The sequence below is a fragment of the Opisthocomus hoazin genome, chromosome 15, assembly GCF_030867145.1.
Source record: "Opisthocomus hoazin isolate bOpiHoa1 chromosome 15, bOpiHoa1.hap1, whole genome shotgun sequence".
In the NCBI taxonomy this organism is placed as follows: domain Eukaryota; kingdom Metazoa; phylum Chordata; class Aves; order Opisthocomiformes; family Opisthocomidae; genus Opisthocomus; species Opisthocomus hoazin.
Window position 1 is genome coordinate 15,060,694 of NC_134428.1, and position 15,542 is coordinate 15,076,235.

Below are 15,542 nucleotides of genomic sequence, written 5' to 3' on the forward strand. Positions count from 1 at the left end.
AGTTTGTGCTAAGTGTGGTGACCAGAAAGAAAGAAGCCTGCTTGGCTGATGCAGAAGAAGGACATACTCTGTCTCGTCTCAAGATTCACTGCTGGGTGATGAACCAAGGCCACCCCTGGCAGACCTTTCCACCCAGCACACAAGTCCAATTTCTAGTCCCTGTGGGCTCCACTGCTACAGTGAAAGTACATCAGCCTCCCTTGAGTCCTTCTTGTCCAGGCAAGGGGGTTCTCAGCATCGTGCCTGTCTCTGCACCACCAGCATCCTGCACAGGGAGAGCCCTTGCTGCTGGGGACCACAACCAGGAGGACGTCCTGCCCAGAAAAGGGATTTAGAGGAGAGACGAACACCCAGTTCATGCCCAGGTGCAACTCTTACTCCTATGGCCCTGCCTGTATCCTGGCCAGACAGTGGCTAGGCGCAGTGCCAGACTCCGGATCTGCTGAGAATTTGGGGTGAGGAGGGTGACCTAGGTGGAATCTGCTCAATAAAAGATTGTTTCTTACACAAGTGTGATATACCCCTAATGGTGTAGCGGCTGATGCCAGGCCTCTGGTGTGTGGAGTGGTGGTTTCACCTCATGGGTTTGAGCACGCTGCACAGCTCCTCACACGGTGACAGCGCCCAAGACAGTTCCAGCCTGCTCACTGATGGGGCGAGCAGTACATAAAAATGAAGAAAGAGATCCCACACAGTTTCTGAACCATGGTGTAGATAGATTTTTACTGAACAAAGCTCTGCAGAAGGAGGGCATGAAGCGTTTCTGTGATTGATCATCACAGCACTGACCCTCGTGAGAGGAAACCTTGAATTTTCTCTGAGACCCACCTCCCTGCTGTGTCTCTCTCAGTTGCATCTTCTACTTGCTGGCAGCCCGCCTGTGCTGGTGAAGTCCCTGGGCCGCCAGCCAGCTCCAGCACCAGCCAGGATGGGCAGCATGAGAGAAGCGAGGCCTCAGCTTTCCATTGCCCTTTCTCCTATGCCAGCCAGCCCCTTTCAGCAACAGGGCTGAACACATGAGGCACCAGTGACCTTCCCTACTGGGTGCCCCACGTAATCCTCAGGCAGCTGCCACAGCCTCTGAGAGATGACTCTTCTTCAAGGCTTCACCCGGCCATCAGTGCAGCGCTGCTAGTGCATGCTGACATCGCATGAGGTCAGATAAGCTCCATCTTGAACTGGCTGAAACTTGGCACAGTGGGCGAGGGCTCAGCCGTGCCACTGAAGGGGATGCAGGGCTGGTTCGTTGGCACTGTGCCATGGCTCACGGTGGAGCTGAGCTGCTGCAGTGTCATCAGCACCTCCTGCTGCAGCCGCTGCTGGTGCTCCTGCTGTCGCTCCAGGCGGCATTGCCTCTCCAGCACTGTGTGCAGGGCCTGGCTCAGCTTCTGGATCTCCATCTGCACAGCATCCAGCTTTTCAGCAATGGCATGGGAGCTGGGAGCAGGGGGAAGCACTGGTCCACCCCAAGCAAGGTTTGGATTTCCAGGACTTGTGGGGTTCAGCAGGGCAGTCTGAGTGCTGGTGTCTTTCACCTTGGAGTAGTGGGAAGCAGGAGCAAAGGGAAGATGAAACATTGTCAGCTGCTCCTTCAATGGCATTTAGCAAGAGACAGATTTATTCTACACTTAGCTACAAGGCAGGAGAGAAAGCGATCGCCTTGTTGTGGACCTCTAGACCCAGACACACTCTGAGCTGCACTTCGTCCCCATCCAGCCCCTGTGCCACTGTTCCACAGGAATGCCACGTTTCCCTGCATGCTTTCAGTATGTGCTTAGCCATCCAGTGGATGCTGCTAGATGGCAGCCGGGCTGCCTGTGCTGATGCCAGGCCTGTGTTTGCTCTCTGCAGGGACAGAAATAGCATATCCTGGGTTTTCTTTCCAGCCCTCCATTTCTTGTATTTCCAGCCCCGAAGCAAAGGGCTGTTCTGCTCCCCTAGAGGGAGCCGGTTTTGAGCCCCGAGGGAGCCTTTCTCCTGGAAAAGGTGTTAAACAACCTGTGTCCTCTCAAGCAGGTGGCAAGGGCTCTTGACAAACACTGAGTGGGCTGGAGAAGACGCCTGCTGTATCTGTTGCTGTGTCTCAGCAGAGACAGGGCCGTGGATGAAGGCTGAGCACCCAGGATGCCATGGCGAGAAAGGCAGGTGCCAGCATCCTACCATCCTCCGTGGGGCAACAGCACTGCCATCAGTGTTCTGAAAGGGTAAACCTTGGGTTCTGGGGCAGCCCCACGGCCATGCTGCCCTGCTAGCAACCTACCTGGGGCTGGCCCTGGGACCACTGGGTCACTTTGCCCCACGGCTTGCCACAGCTTCCAGTAGAGCTGGACTTGGCAATGGGGCTGGCCAGCCAGCTGCATGCTCACCATGGTGGGTAGGATGGCCACAGGGAAGTGGATGACCTGGGACAACACATGGCCCCACCCTGGGGATCTCGTGGCATAGAGAAGCGGGGGTGTATGCGTTCGGGATTATGGCAGATGGACGTGTCCCAGAGGGCAGCTGTCCTGGCTGTATCACCCCATCCTGGACTGCCACAGCCCTTCATCTCCTGCTTCGGCACCAAGCCACTCAGCTTCTGGTGTCCTCGTGGTGGCTTGGGGAACCTCCTGAGTTGGTACTGAAACCAAGCCTTAAAGCAGGTGTCTGTGAGCTGCAGATTGGAGGCCAGTGCTGGCAGAAACTGGCATTGCGCAAGGGCAGCAGTGAGTGCTGGCTGCAGGTGGGTGGGCAGCATGACAGCGAGGCTTCCCAGGCAAGCTCGCCAAGCACCAGGGTCAAGAACTGTTCAAGAGTGCAGCTAGCAGAGGCCGGGGGGGCATTTCAAGACCCCTTCATTTCCAGTGGCCTGCCCCATCTGCATGGGTTAGACGCAGCAGGGTGTTGTGCGGGGCCGTCCCAGCATGCAGCACCGCACTGGCTCCTGGCCAGAGCAGATGGGCTCTCCCATCCCACCGTGCTGCCTGGTATCCTACCTTTTTCTGCAGGAGAATAGCCCTGTCCACAATCTTCTTCTTCACCGTCAGGGCTGGGTTCCTGGCAGGGGGTGCGATCAGCCGCCCTCGGCTGGGCAGGGGCTGCCGGGGGGTGGCCGGGTCCCCCGGAGCGCGGCAGCTCCCCGGAGCCAAAGGGACGTCTGTGGAGCTGTCATTGCCTGCGAGGGACAGTGAGAGAAATGCCTCGAAAGGAGGCCCTTGGGGCTCCCAGCAGGGAACGGGAGCCCGGCACTGCTGGGGGTGGCCATGGTGGCGAGCCCCCACGGGCAGCCCAGGCCTTACCGTTCCCTGGGGGCAGTGCCACAGGCAGGGCCTCCCTGAGCTGCCCGCCGTCTCTGCAGAGCGAGGCCATGCTAACCATCTGGATGCTCTCCTTGGTGTCTTGGCCAGCAGCGGGGCAGGGTGCCCAACTGCCTGTGGGACCCCTGCCAGGCACTGCACGGGGCCGGGCACCCATCGGCTCGAGCGGCTCAGCCTCGCATCTCTGCAGCGTGGGCCAGGGCTGGTCCCTGTCCCAGCCAGCTGCCACCGGCCCTGGCTCCACACTCTTCCGCTTGAGGAAGAGGTACACGGCCTGCGGCGTCACCCGGATGTCATCCAGCTCCAGCACCTTCTTGATCTTGCGGAAGCTCAGCCCGGCCCTGCGCAGCTCCACGATCCTCCTCTTGGCGTGGTCGTCCAGCCGGCCCATCGCTCCGGCACCCCTCCTGCACTCAGCACCTACATCCCTGGAGCGCAGCCGCTGCAGGGATGCCAGCAGCCCCCCAGGCAGCACTTAGACCTACAACAGTGCTCGGGCTCTATTAGTGCTCTGCTGCCAGGCTGCCAGCCCTGGCCATGGGTCCACACGGTGCCATCCCCATCTTCCAGCAGTGACCCAGTTCCCAGCCGGAGAGGAGGAAGGAGGCAGCTCTTCCCACTAGAGCAACTAGAGACAGCCAAAAACCCGTCCCTTGCTCACGTGGAGCCCCCTCAGAGCAGGGGGTCCAGCCCAGTCCCCCAGTCCTCCAAGGGCACAGAGAATGGTAACGGGGTCAGCTCTGCCCAATGTCCCAAACTGGACATCAATTCCTCACTGCCAACAGCACAGTGCGGAATCAGGACCGGTCAGGATCCCGAGCTCAATATCCCGGGGAGCTCAGGGCGAGTCCTGGCAAGCGGCGGTTCATCGCACAAGGCTGGCAGGTCCCCGCTGGAGCTTCGCGTCTCCGGGATGGCCTGGAAGGTTACGGCGAGCACAACCGGGGATAACCTCGTTGACAACTACTGTGTGGAAACTGTTGGTGCCACAGAGCCTGCCCTTGGAGTCTGGAGATGACACTGTCCTGTACCTTTGGGAGAAGCAAAAGCAATGATTTATACACCACTCGTCAAGAAGGCACAACTATAAGTGTAATGACCATACCTCCTGTGCTTCCCCTTTCTCCCCATGTACACAGCCTCAGCTGGTGGTGTTCGTTGGGTGACGTTGGCTCAGGATGTGGTGACAGTCACTGTGTGTGCATGGGTGGGTGTCGTGGGGACCATGCTGCTGGTACGGCCCCTGCATGTGCGTCTCCTCTGGGTTGCACCCTGGAGCAAAGCAACGTGGCAGGACCAGTCCCTTCCCTTGCTGCAAGCATCACAGCGGGGCCAGGTCAGGATGGACAGTGCTTGGAGTTGTGTATATGTGTGTACATACACTTCTACCTACATGGGGACTGTAGTAGTTTAACCCAGCAGCTGGCAACTAAGCACTAGCCAGCCACTCACTCACCCATGAGAGGATTCAAACTTTTTCCAGGAGTTCATTTTTTCTGTGAGTTTTGTGAAATTCTCAGAAGTTCACAAGTTGGAATTCTGTGATCACTGCTCGGGGGCTGGCTGTGGATCAGGCATCGGGTGGTGAGAAAAGTTGTATTGTATATAGTTTGTTTCTCCTCTTTATTATTGTCATTATTAATAGTAGTATTAGTATTTCCTTTGTTGCCTTATTAAACTGTCTTTGTCTCAACCCAGGAGTTACTTCTTTTTGTCCATTTCTCCTCCCCATCCTGCTGGGGAGGAAGGAGGGGGATGAGCGAGTGGCTGGCCAGTGCTTAGTTGCTGCCTGTCAGGTTAAACTACAACAGCTTCCTCATCTGCTGGCATTTCTTGGATACTCAGTGCTGCAATTGCTGCCTAAAGGACATACTCTTGGGTTTCGCCTCACCAAAATAAATAGCCTCCAAGAATTCCCATAGGACACCAAACCACTTTTCAGATTAACTATGTATAACAGAGGCTACCTCAAGTGCTCACTGCCAAGCAGATGTGATAGAGGAACCTTTTCCAAACCCCACAAACCCAGGCACTTATGGATCTTAAAAAGGTCAGTAATGTGTTTTGTTGGCCAAGGAGGCACAGAGACTCTTGTACATCAGCCACAGAAAGCCACAGGGAGAAATGGAGCCACTTAATTCAACACAGGAGTTGTTCCCCTCTGTGTTTTACTTCTTCCATGGAAAAAGAGAGAGACATTAACTCCAGAGATGCAGGTTGTACTTTGATCCAGATCTGTTTACATCTAAAGGCCGCACCATGCCCTGCCATGTGCATTAGGGGCCTTGTAGATAAGAACTGGGGGAGTAGATACAGGAAAACAGACGTCCCTGGATGCAGACACTGCAATTGCAGAGCAAGAGGAAAAGCCTCCCCATGCAAAGGGGAGATGCTACAAGGAAACCACCACCTTGAGCTTCCTGTGGCTGCAGGCATGGATAGCTCAGGCCATGGCAAGATACTCTGCCCTCCTCCCAGTGTTTCAAGACACAGGCAGAGGACACTACAGCAAAAGCAAAGCAGTGTAGCTATCTGAGCAGCCAGTGACAGAAACATAAATTTTACGTAAATGCCAGGAAAGTCAGCACCCCATGCCTGCAGCCTTCATCCAGCCTCTGCATGGGAGGAGAGATGATAAGAGCACCTTGGAGATGTGCTGACTCCACGCAGCATCTCCCTCAGCTCCCTCTTCACTGAAGACCTGGCTTACTTTGTACCATCCCCAGGTCCCAACTCCTTCCTTCTTTGCCTGCTCATCCCCTCCAGACCTTCCCTATCCCTCAGCTGAGCTCCCGCCACCCTGGCTTCCTGGGCTTGGGGACAGCTGATGGGAGGCACAGACCATCCCTGCCCTGCTAACCCGCTATCAGCTGGGCATTCCCAGTGCAGGGTATTCCCCCGCAGCCCCCCATTTACAAGATGAGGAGTTTGGCCACGATGGCTCCTTGCTGCAGCGCATGGCTGTGGGCAGCATCTCCATGGAGATATCATCAGTGCCTGGGGCTCAAGGCTAGCTTCATCCAGGTTCCTTGCACTTCGAGAAAAGTACTTGCCTCTGCAGCAGAACTTTTTAAAAATATGTAAAAATATGTATTTGTTGATCAGAGAGAGACCAAGACCTGGAAGCCCATTTCAGAGAAGATGCTGAAATGCAGGTTGTGGGTCAGAGTTCAGCTGGCGAGCAGGAGGTGAGTACAGGCAGAAGGGCAGGGCAAAATCCAGCTCAAATCCTGCTCATTTACACCATGAGGGTGTACAAAGCACACACCAGCTACTCCACACCCTGTCGGGTAGGAGAAAATTGTTGCCAGTGAAAGCAACAGGTCGCCCCCTCCAAACCATACAGTCTTCCAGCAATTTCCTCCAAGGTCACAACAGCCAGCCTCTCTGAGAACTCAGGTCTGGCTCCATCTCCAGCTATGCCATTATTTATCCAGGTCCCGGTGCGAACTTGCAGTTTTCCTGCACTAAACGTGCCCCCCATTTCCACAGCTGAGTCCATCACCACCTCCTCTTTTCCCCTCTCCAGAGGGGATATTCCCACTGGAGCTGCAGCCTGTGTCATGCACACAGCTTATACTACACAGCTGTTCAAGTTACACATTCACAGAGATGAGACCTTTACACTCACCTGACCTACAAGATGTTTGTTACTCTCCAATAATTTTTTTGCATAAGGAAAAAAAAAATCAATCCAGTGAGAGGGAAAGATTCAGGGATTTTCCTAGACCTGTGATTTTGTACTGGGGATGGAGTTCCCATCACGTCTCAGGGCCCAGACTGGGGGTGACATGGCTCCTCTGAAGGTTTCTTATGCCACTCAGGAGAAGTTAATTCAGGTGGCAGCTTTGCAGGGGGACAGGGAAAGGGAGCACCTCAGTGGAAGCAAATTCACAGCACTGCAATCATGCGAGCTTACTCTCTGCCTTTATCCCTTTTCATTTCTGTGGATACTGTGCAAACAGAAACATTTCATCTCCTCCAGAAAGCCCCTGGAACAATCTCATCTGGGCTGACTCAGCCTTTGCTATTTTTAAAATAGAGCAGCACCACAAAGTCTGCTTGGCTGGGAGGTTTCCATGCAAAGCACAGGCACTGTGAGCTGTGTGTGGGCACTGGAAGTCCCCTGCTCTGAAATCGCGGCTTGCCTCCACCTACCTGGCCGTTGCACTGTGCAGCCACAGCTGCAAGCCCTGACTCTGCAGTCACTCCTGTGTGGATACAACATCATTCTCCTGCGAGCTATGATGGCTTCCGTATGATTCTTCATGGGTCTGCAAGTGTCCTTTCCCCATGCAAAGCCTTCGTTTTGCAGTGGCGTGTGTACTCACCGGGGGAAGACACGGTGACTGGAACACTCAGCTTATGGCTACAGCCGCAGAGGGCTGTCACACAGCACCACAGGCTCCAAGCTTTACCCTTTGGTGGGTTGGCTTTCGAAACCTTGCCCAGCAGCTGGACACACACATTTGTGTGAGCAGCTACATGTTTTGTTATACAGTCAGGCCTGCAAAAGGAATTTCACTTCAGCCTGTCAATTTAGGCATCTGTCCAAATTTCACATCAGCCACCCTTTCTTCAGCTGCTGCTGAACCCTTGCAATGCCTGAAGTCCTGAAGTATTTAGTTGTAGCTGGGAAAGCTCCTTTCATAGAATCATAGAAAGTTTTGGGTCGGAAGGGACATCCAGAGGTCATCTAGTCCAACCCCCCCGCAGCGAGCAGGGACACCACTAACTAGATCAGGTTGTTCAGAGCCCTGTCCAACCTGGTCTTGAATGTTTCCAGGGATGGGGCCTCCACTACTTCTCTGGGCAACACGTTCCAGTGTTTCACCACCCTCATTGTAAAGAATTTCTTCCTTATATCCAGCCTAAACCTACCCTGTTTTAGTTTAAAACCATTACCCCTCATCCTGTCACTGTTGTCTCTACTAAAAAGATTGTCCCCATCTTTCTTATAGGCTCCCTGTAAGTACAGAAAGGCTGCAATCAGGTCTCCCCGCAGCCTTCTCTTCTCCAGGCTGAACAAGCCCAACTCTCTCAGCCTGTCCTCACAGGAGAGGTGCTTCAGCCCTCGGATCATTTTTGTAGCCCTCCTTTGGACCCGCTCCAACAGTTCCATGTCCTTCTTGTGCTGAGGGCTCCAGAGCTGAACGCAGTATTCCAGGTGAGGTCTCACCAGAGCAGAGTAGAGGGGCAGAATCACCTCTCTCGACCTGCTGGCCACGCGTCTCCTGATGCAGCCCAGGACACGGTTGGCCCTCTGGGCTGCCAGCGCACATTGCCGGCTCATGTCCAGCCTTTCGTCTGTCAGTACCCCCAAGTCCCTCTCAGCAGAGCTGCTCTCGATCCTTTCATCCCCCAGCCTGTATTGATAGCGGGGATTACCCCGACCCAGGTGTAGGACCTTGCACTTGGCCTTGTTGAACCTCATGAGGTTCACACAGGCCCACCTCTCCAGCTTGTCCACGTCCCTCTGGATGGCATCCCGTCCTTCTGGTGTATCAACCGTACCACTCAGCTTGGTGTCATCTGCAAACTTGCTGAGGGTACACTCGATGTCGCTGTCCACGTCATTGACAAATATATTGAACAGCACCGGTCCCAGTATGGACCCCTGAGGGACTCCACTCGTCACTGGTCTCCATCAGGACATTGAGCCGTTGACCACTACCCTTTGGCTGCGACCATCCAACCAATTCCTTATCCACCGAACGGTCCACCCATCAAATCCATGGCTCTCCAATTTAGAGAGAAGGATGTTGTGGGGGACCGTGTCAAAGGCCTTACAAAAATCCAGATAGATGACGTCCATTGGTTTTCCCTTGTCCACTCTTGGTTTTACATCATCATAGAAACCAGGCATTAACCAGGCATTTAACCAGGCATTGCTGCTGGGAACGCTTCTGTTCCATAACTCTGCATGCAGTAATATCCACAGAAACACAGACCAGAGCCTGGAGCATCCTTCTCATCACTGGGATTATTTCCGTAGCTCCCCCCACTCTTTAGTCCAGAAAATATTATATATAAAATGGAATAGCCTCAAGAGAGAAGGAGAAAGAAGGCAGCACTCATACACACCCCAGAGCTCCCTTCAGGGCAGAGTGGATTTAAGGTCTGAGAAGGAGGAAGAGCATGAATTGAAGTTTCCTGCAACCCAGGTGAAGTTATCTAGGAATTAGCATTAGGGGAAGCAGCAGGCTTTTCCTCTTCACCACTCCTTCCCACACCAGTGCATCCCCAACTGCGGGAGGTGACCCTGAAGAAGAGGAGCTCCCCAGGGTCCATGCTGCGAGTCCCTCAGGGTAGAGGGCCCCTGCCTGCCTGCCTGCCTGCACACACGCACGCCCACTGGCTGCATTGCCGCCTGTTTGCCCCCAGTCTTTCTGCAGCCCTGATTACCAGGGTTCGAACGCCAGACTCGGGCTGTGACCGAGGAAGAGGGAGGAGTGGGAGAGGGCAAAACTGCAACCTATGGAGAGTGAGAAGATGCAGCTCATCCTGTCCGGCCTCAGCAATTGAAAACAACCGCTTTGTGTGGTTGACATCCCACCGCACATTGGACTCAAGAGCTTGCTGTGCTGCGGAGAGTGCAAAATATTCCTGCCCTAAGAAGGTCCATGTAGGACCATGAAGGACAAAGTTAGATGTGGGTTGTCAACTTTCCTTTCAACTTCAACTGCCTTTGCAGAGTGCAAGGCCAGTGTACCAGGGCATGGGATGGGAAACTTTGACTAATTCACAACGGATGTGCAGGGCATCCCAGGCTATGCAAACACATGCAAATAAAGAAGGGGGAGGTGTTAGCAAAAGAGGATTCATCCTCATGGACCTTGTAAGCAGCCACAAGTCCAACTGGCCAGACTTTCCTTCACCCTGGGCCTTGTGGCTGGTAGCAGCTTATCGAGGTCCTCTTGCCCACCCTTCTCTTTGCCTCTGATTTCCAGCCCTCCTTCTCAGATCCCCAGCATGCCTTTGGGAAGCTGGAGCAGCTGCAAGCAGCTGGGGACAGACACTGATCCATCCTCATCTGTTTTATAGCTTTCCCACAGCATTCTAAATAGCCACTGCAAAAATTGGCAAGATGAGTCCTTTTTCACTCTGCAACAGCTCAGAGGGGAAAAAAACATGAAAAACATCCTCCAGAAGCTCAAGGAGGACACTGCTGGTTTACACTTGATTCAGATATGGAAAAGAGCTTCTTGCAACCAAGAAAGCAAGATGCATTTCAAGTAGAGCGAAGGCAAAGATGCTGCGGAAGGGGCTAGCCTGCTGGGGGAACGCCCGATTCCTCCTCGCCTTGCAGAGAAATGTGCTTTGAACACAGCTGTGCTGGACAGGAAAGATGAGCTGGCATGGCAGTGCTCCACTTGGTTTCTTGGCCTCGGGGTCCTGTTTCAGAGCCTGCCCAGCACAACTTTGAAGGGACGTGGATAGTTCTTAACTCTTCACCTAGGTAACAGTTTCACTGCTGTACAGACAGACTGGAAAGTCTCAGCTTCATGGGGACAGGTAGTCAGAAAGAACTGGCAGGGAGGTTTAATGGTGCTTAGCTTGGAGGAAGATTAACAGTATTAGGTGTCCTACGCTGAAATGTTGCCAAAGCATGAAGATCTGTGCCAGGGAAGAATGGCCGTTTCTCCCATGCTGCAATTTTACCCAGTGTCACTGCTTTGTAGGATGTGTCAAGCCCCGTGGAAGCAATAACATTGACTACTACCAGCCACACAGACTGCTGTATCCCATGTTACAGAGCCCTGATTTTCTTTGCAAAATTGGTGAAGGAGCAGCTCTGTTACAGGTTTTATCAAAAGGAGACAGGCTGGTTGAATTTAGATGGCGCTGATGTTACCTGAGCCATGCTGGCTCCCCCTGAGGGAATAACCTCAGAAGAAGTTTTTTAATCAACTTGTACTTCAGCCATCAGCACGGCAGAGAAGAACAGGTTGTATATCTGGCCCAGGATTTAGAAGTGAGCTATTCAGAGACCAGACCAAGATTTGCTCTGTCACCTTTGACATCTGACCAGTTCCTTTAGGCTTTGCTTTCAGAGTAGTTGAGGAGCTAGCCCCCTGCCTGGCCACACTTTAAAAATTAGATCCTCAAATAGAAAATACAAAACTTTAAGGTTCTACCTTAAGGTTTGTAGCATGTGCAAATTGAAGAAAGTTTGGTCCCTGCAAGTTTTCTTTAATTAACACTTTTGGGGCTTGCAAAACAAATTGTAAATAGGATGATACACATAGTTTGCTTTTGGCCCAGACAATGCCACTACAGCCTTGTACTAACTGGGGAACAGGGTATAAAGATAAGGTGATACGATAAATAGGAGCGTGTATATGTAATGAGTACTAGGATTGTTTGGGGGCACAGGGTAGCAAGAGTATAAACAGAGTACTGGTTCCTCATGTTTGAGGGGAGGAAAGGAGGAATTTTAGGAATACAGAAGAATCTTCCCTGATGGTCAAAGGGTCCCAAGCCACGCAGCACAAAGTAGTGACCCTGTATAAAGTCGTGCTGATGGATAGCTTTGTACAAAAAGGCTTTGTATTGAAACGGCTATCCTAGAGCTGAAAAACTGTAGGTCAACATCAGCACCATATCACGTGATCTGACAAACTGAGCACAGTTGTAATGTACCTATACTCGGTAAAGGTCAGATTCGTATTAAGTAACTATTTGAAGCATCCAAATCTGGTATTAACCACTGTGGAACTACAGCTTGAGGGAACAAGAGGTTTTCACAGACCACCTGGAAAGGCTTGGGGGAGAGGAACTAGCTGGATTTCACATCCAGGCTCAGAAATCTACCACTGCCCTGGGACTGAACAAACTTGTTAAGCTGAGCTTAAGTATTCAGACAAGAACAATAAATGCCAAGTATCTCGCTGCTCTGCATTTATCTGTACAGTCAACACTAGGCTCTCTTTAAAATGCTATGCAGCTTTAAGTCTCTGCTCTGCAAAGATGCAGCCCTTACAGCATGGAGAGCTGCAAAGGCTAAACCACAAGCATACCTTGAATTGCTAGTGTCTTTCAGGTGCCTGAAGAGGAAACAAATAAATCACTGCGAATTGTAACATGATATGTATTCTTTGTGATGAAACCAGGATGTTTGAGGAAGGTTAACACTGAGCAGGCATACTCCTACAAGCGCCAGGGCGTGCTTTCTAAGTGTTGCAGGAAAACAGAGAAAAAGTGCATCATGGCACAGTTTTTAGGCTAAGAGCTCCAAAATACAAACGTGTGCATAGGCACATTCAGGTGTAGACAGTCCTGAAGCCTTGTGCTTGTCCATGGCCTAGTTGTCAGTGTACACTGCAAGGATCAGCCTCAGATCTCCAGACAGGGCAGGCCAGATGTTCAGACACTACTGCTAAAGATGTAATGCACCTAGAAGTGTTTCAGCTAAACCGCTAAATTCACCTCCTTCTGCAAATTGAAGAGGAATCCCCTAAATCTCCTTTTTCTGCTGTTCTACATCTATATATAGCTACACAACAGTGCAACCATTGGAAACTCAGGCTAATCTCAACTCTCTGCAGAGATAACCAAGGCTGTTACTACACACTAGGATGAAAAGTTTCCAAGCCCTCAGAAGAGAAATCCCCCATCCTGCAATTCCTCTAATGAAGCCACACAGACTGTATTCTCTGAAGCCAGACATACATCTAACCTCACTCTAACACAGGTGCAGAAGGTGCAGTGGACTGAACAGGGAGACAGAGCAAAGCTCTTCCAGCACAGGCAAAACACCAGCATCAAGATGTTGCTGGCTGAGCCAGTGCTGCAGTGCAATCCCTACAAGCACGAAGTAATGTCTGGTACACAGCACCTTGTACCTCACCACAGTAAATGAACACCAGTCGTTTAGTGCTGCTGTTGGCAGAATAAACCACCGATCACCTGGATCTTCTGGGGCTCACAGAGAGCTCTCTGTAGCCACGCCACCACACCACCGCAGCTCCACAGCCCAAAGCCAGTGAACAGGAAGGGAAAACGAAGCACCTAGTTGCAAGACGGGTGCGACACATAGGACAAGCACTTTCAGCCTCAGGTGGCATTTAGAGACGCTGACTAATTAGCTCTAACCACCGCACTGCCACCTAACCACCACCACCACCGCAAGCAGTCCACCTGCAGAGATGACAGTAAATAGCACTGTTCTCAACAACAGCCTGGAGGTGCAGGAATGAAGGGGCAGAAAAACACAGAGGCAAGATCCACAAGCAGCGGTCACGGAGCTCTGGTCTTTCCTCTCCTGCTTGTCTGTGGTGTCTTGGCTGGAGCAGCTTTGTGATTGTCTGCTGCCTTAAATCCACCACCCAGCAGTCTATGGACACACGGGCAATTTCTAAAGAGGGTCTGCATCTCTGCTAGAAAATTGCTAGGCAGGTTTCTGAGTTCAAGAAGCAGCCGGAGGAGAGCATTTCAGCCAATCCCAGCTCTGCCACTGCATCTCAGCGTGGCACCAGACCTCTGCATCCCTGCTGGAGCACATCCCCGGTCTGCGTGCCAAGTGGCTGCGGTCCACTCCATCCAGAGCAGCTCCCCGCTGAGCACGGGATGGCTGCGGGCCTCCTGCCACCCCTCCCTGCCACTCGCACCCCCGCAAAACTACCGCTGCCAGAAGCTTCTCTCCGTCCTTCCCCATCACACTCCCAGCACCCAAACCAGCTTAATGCACAGAAGCAAACAGGCAGAGCATCCACATACAGGGAGAAAAGACGACTGCCGGGATCCTCCCAGGCGACGGCACCAACTTGCTGCTGCTGCTGCGGTGGCATCCTCCGGTGGCCGTGGCCAGCCAGGGTCCCAGCACCGCCCAGTTCTGCAGCAGCCAACTTTTCGGGAAGCTGCTGTTTGAAAAGCTCCTGCCCTCTTTGTTTGGTTGGGGCAGAGCCAGCAAAGGCTGCCGGGAAGGTCACCCAGGAGGAGACTTATGTACTGGGAGGGAGGAGCCCTCCTCTTAACTCTTTCGGGGCAGCCTTGCTCCAGGACCATGAGGAGCCACCTCTCCTTCACAGTCTTGAGGCACAGACCTGCTGTCCCTCCCATCCTGGACCACAGCTCAGACATGGCCGGTGGCCACTATGTCAGAGGATGGAGGAGAAGCCTTGCAGGAGGCAGCGGTGCTGTCCCAGAGTCCCATCCAGATCTAGAAGCACCAGCTCCTTGCGCAAGACTGCAGCAGTGATGGTGAGCTGCCCTGTGCCAGGCTGAGCTGCTGGCATGGGGCAGTGCTGTTCACTCTGAAACTGCAGCGGACACATGCTCTGACCTGTTCTCAGTTCTGCTTGTGCCCCCAGATGAGAGATTCAATTGCCTCTTCTTGCTTAGGCTTGGCCTTAAAGCTTAGTCCTGCCAACTGCTAGCAGCCACTGAGAGGAGATCAGACCCCCTGACACCCCACCACCATGGTCCTGGAGCTGGCCCAGCTGCTCACAGCTCAGTGGGGAGCTGCTTCGAGGACACAACTGACAGGAAACTTTGGTTTTTTCACAGTATTTTTCTGCTGGTTTGGTGAACTCAGCTGGCCATCCCTGGAAAGATGAGAGCCATTATGAGAATAAAGAGGTACACGGCTTTGGGATCAGCCAGCCGTTATGGTGTTGCTGTAGCCAAGACAGAAGAAAATTTTAAACATTGTGCCTTAACTCTAACAGCAGTGAACACAGATGAGTGGAAACAAGCCTGGCCTCCACCCCTCCTGCCCAAGGAAGCATGGCCTCTCCCGCAGGACCTTCTCTCTGCAGTAGCACTTGGGGTGCAGGCTAGGGTGGGACCAAGCACTAAAAGGCTGTCACTAATCATTACAACCTGATGAAAGCCATAGGTCCTGCGGGCAAGGCAGGCTGAGACTTCTGGCTTATCTTTATGAGTAATCCATGTTGCCATTTATTGAATCAAGACAGCGGTACTTTCATAAAGCAGTTTTCAGAATTGCAGCTAAAATGCGGTATAGAAGAGGTTCGGATGTATCATGTCTTGCTCTCCAGCTGTGGCTGCAGTTGTTATCTGATGGGCCCATTCATCAAAGTATTCCTTCGCTCAGTGTTTACTCTAAGTATAGACAAAAATGGTTAGCACAAAAATGGTTAGCACAAAAATGGACTGAAGATTTTAATAAAGCACCATAAAACTCAATAATTAAAGCTACAATACTTAAAATTTCATACGTAACAAGTTAGTTGGAAGAAACAAGACAATAACAGTCGTGCTGGGTCAGCCCATGGGTTCCTT

The 15,542-nt window shown here is 52.5% G+C and overlaps 1 protein-coding gene across 1 annotated transcript; it reads right to left on the minus strand.

Annotated features, from left to right (window-relative positions):
• Positions 1-510: 510 nt before the first annotated feature.
• LOC142363243 (uncharacterized) lies at positions 511-14,193 on the minus strand. Its single transcript, XM_075436510.1, has 4 exons — positions 14,016-14,193; positions 3,279-4,327; positions 2,976-3,154; positions 511-1,535 (listed from the first exon to the last, which is right to left on the minus strand). The coding sequence occupies exons 2-4, from the start codon at positions 3,685-3,687 to the stop codon at positions 1,158-1,160; spliced, it is 966 nt and encodes a 321-aa protein (XP_075292625.1). The 5' UTR covers positions 3,688-4,327; positions 14,016-14,193; the 3' UTR covers positions 511-1,157.
• Positions 14,194-15,542: the final 1,349 nt, after the last annotated feature.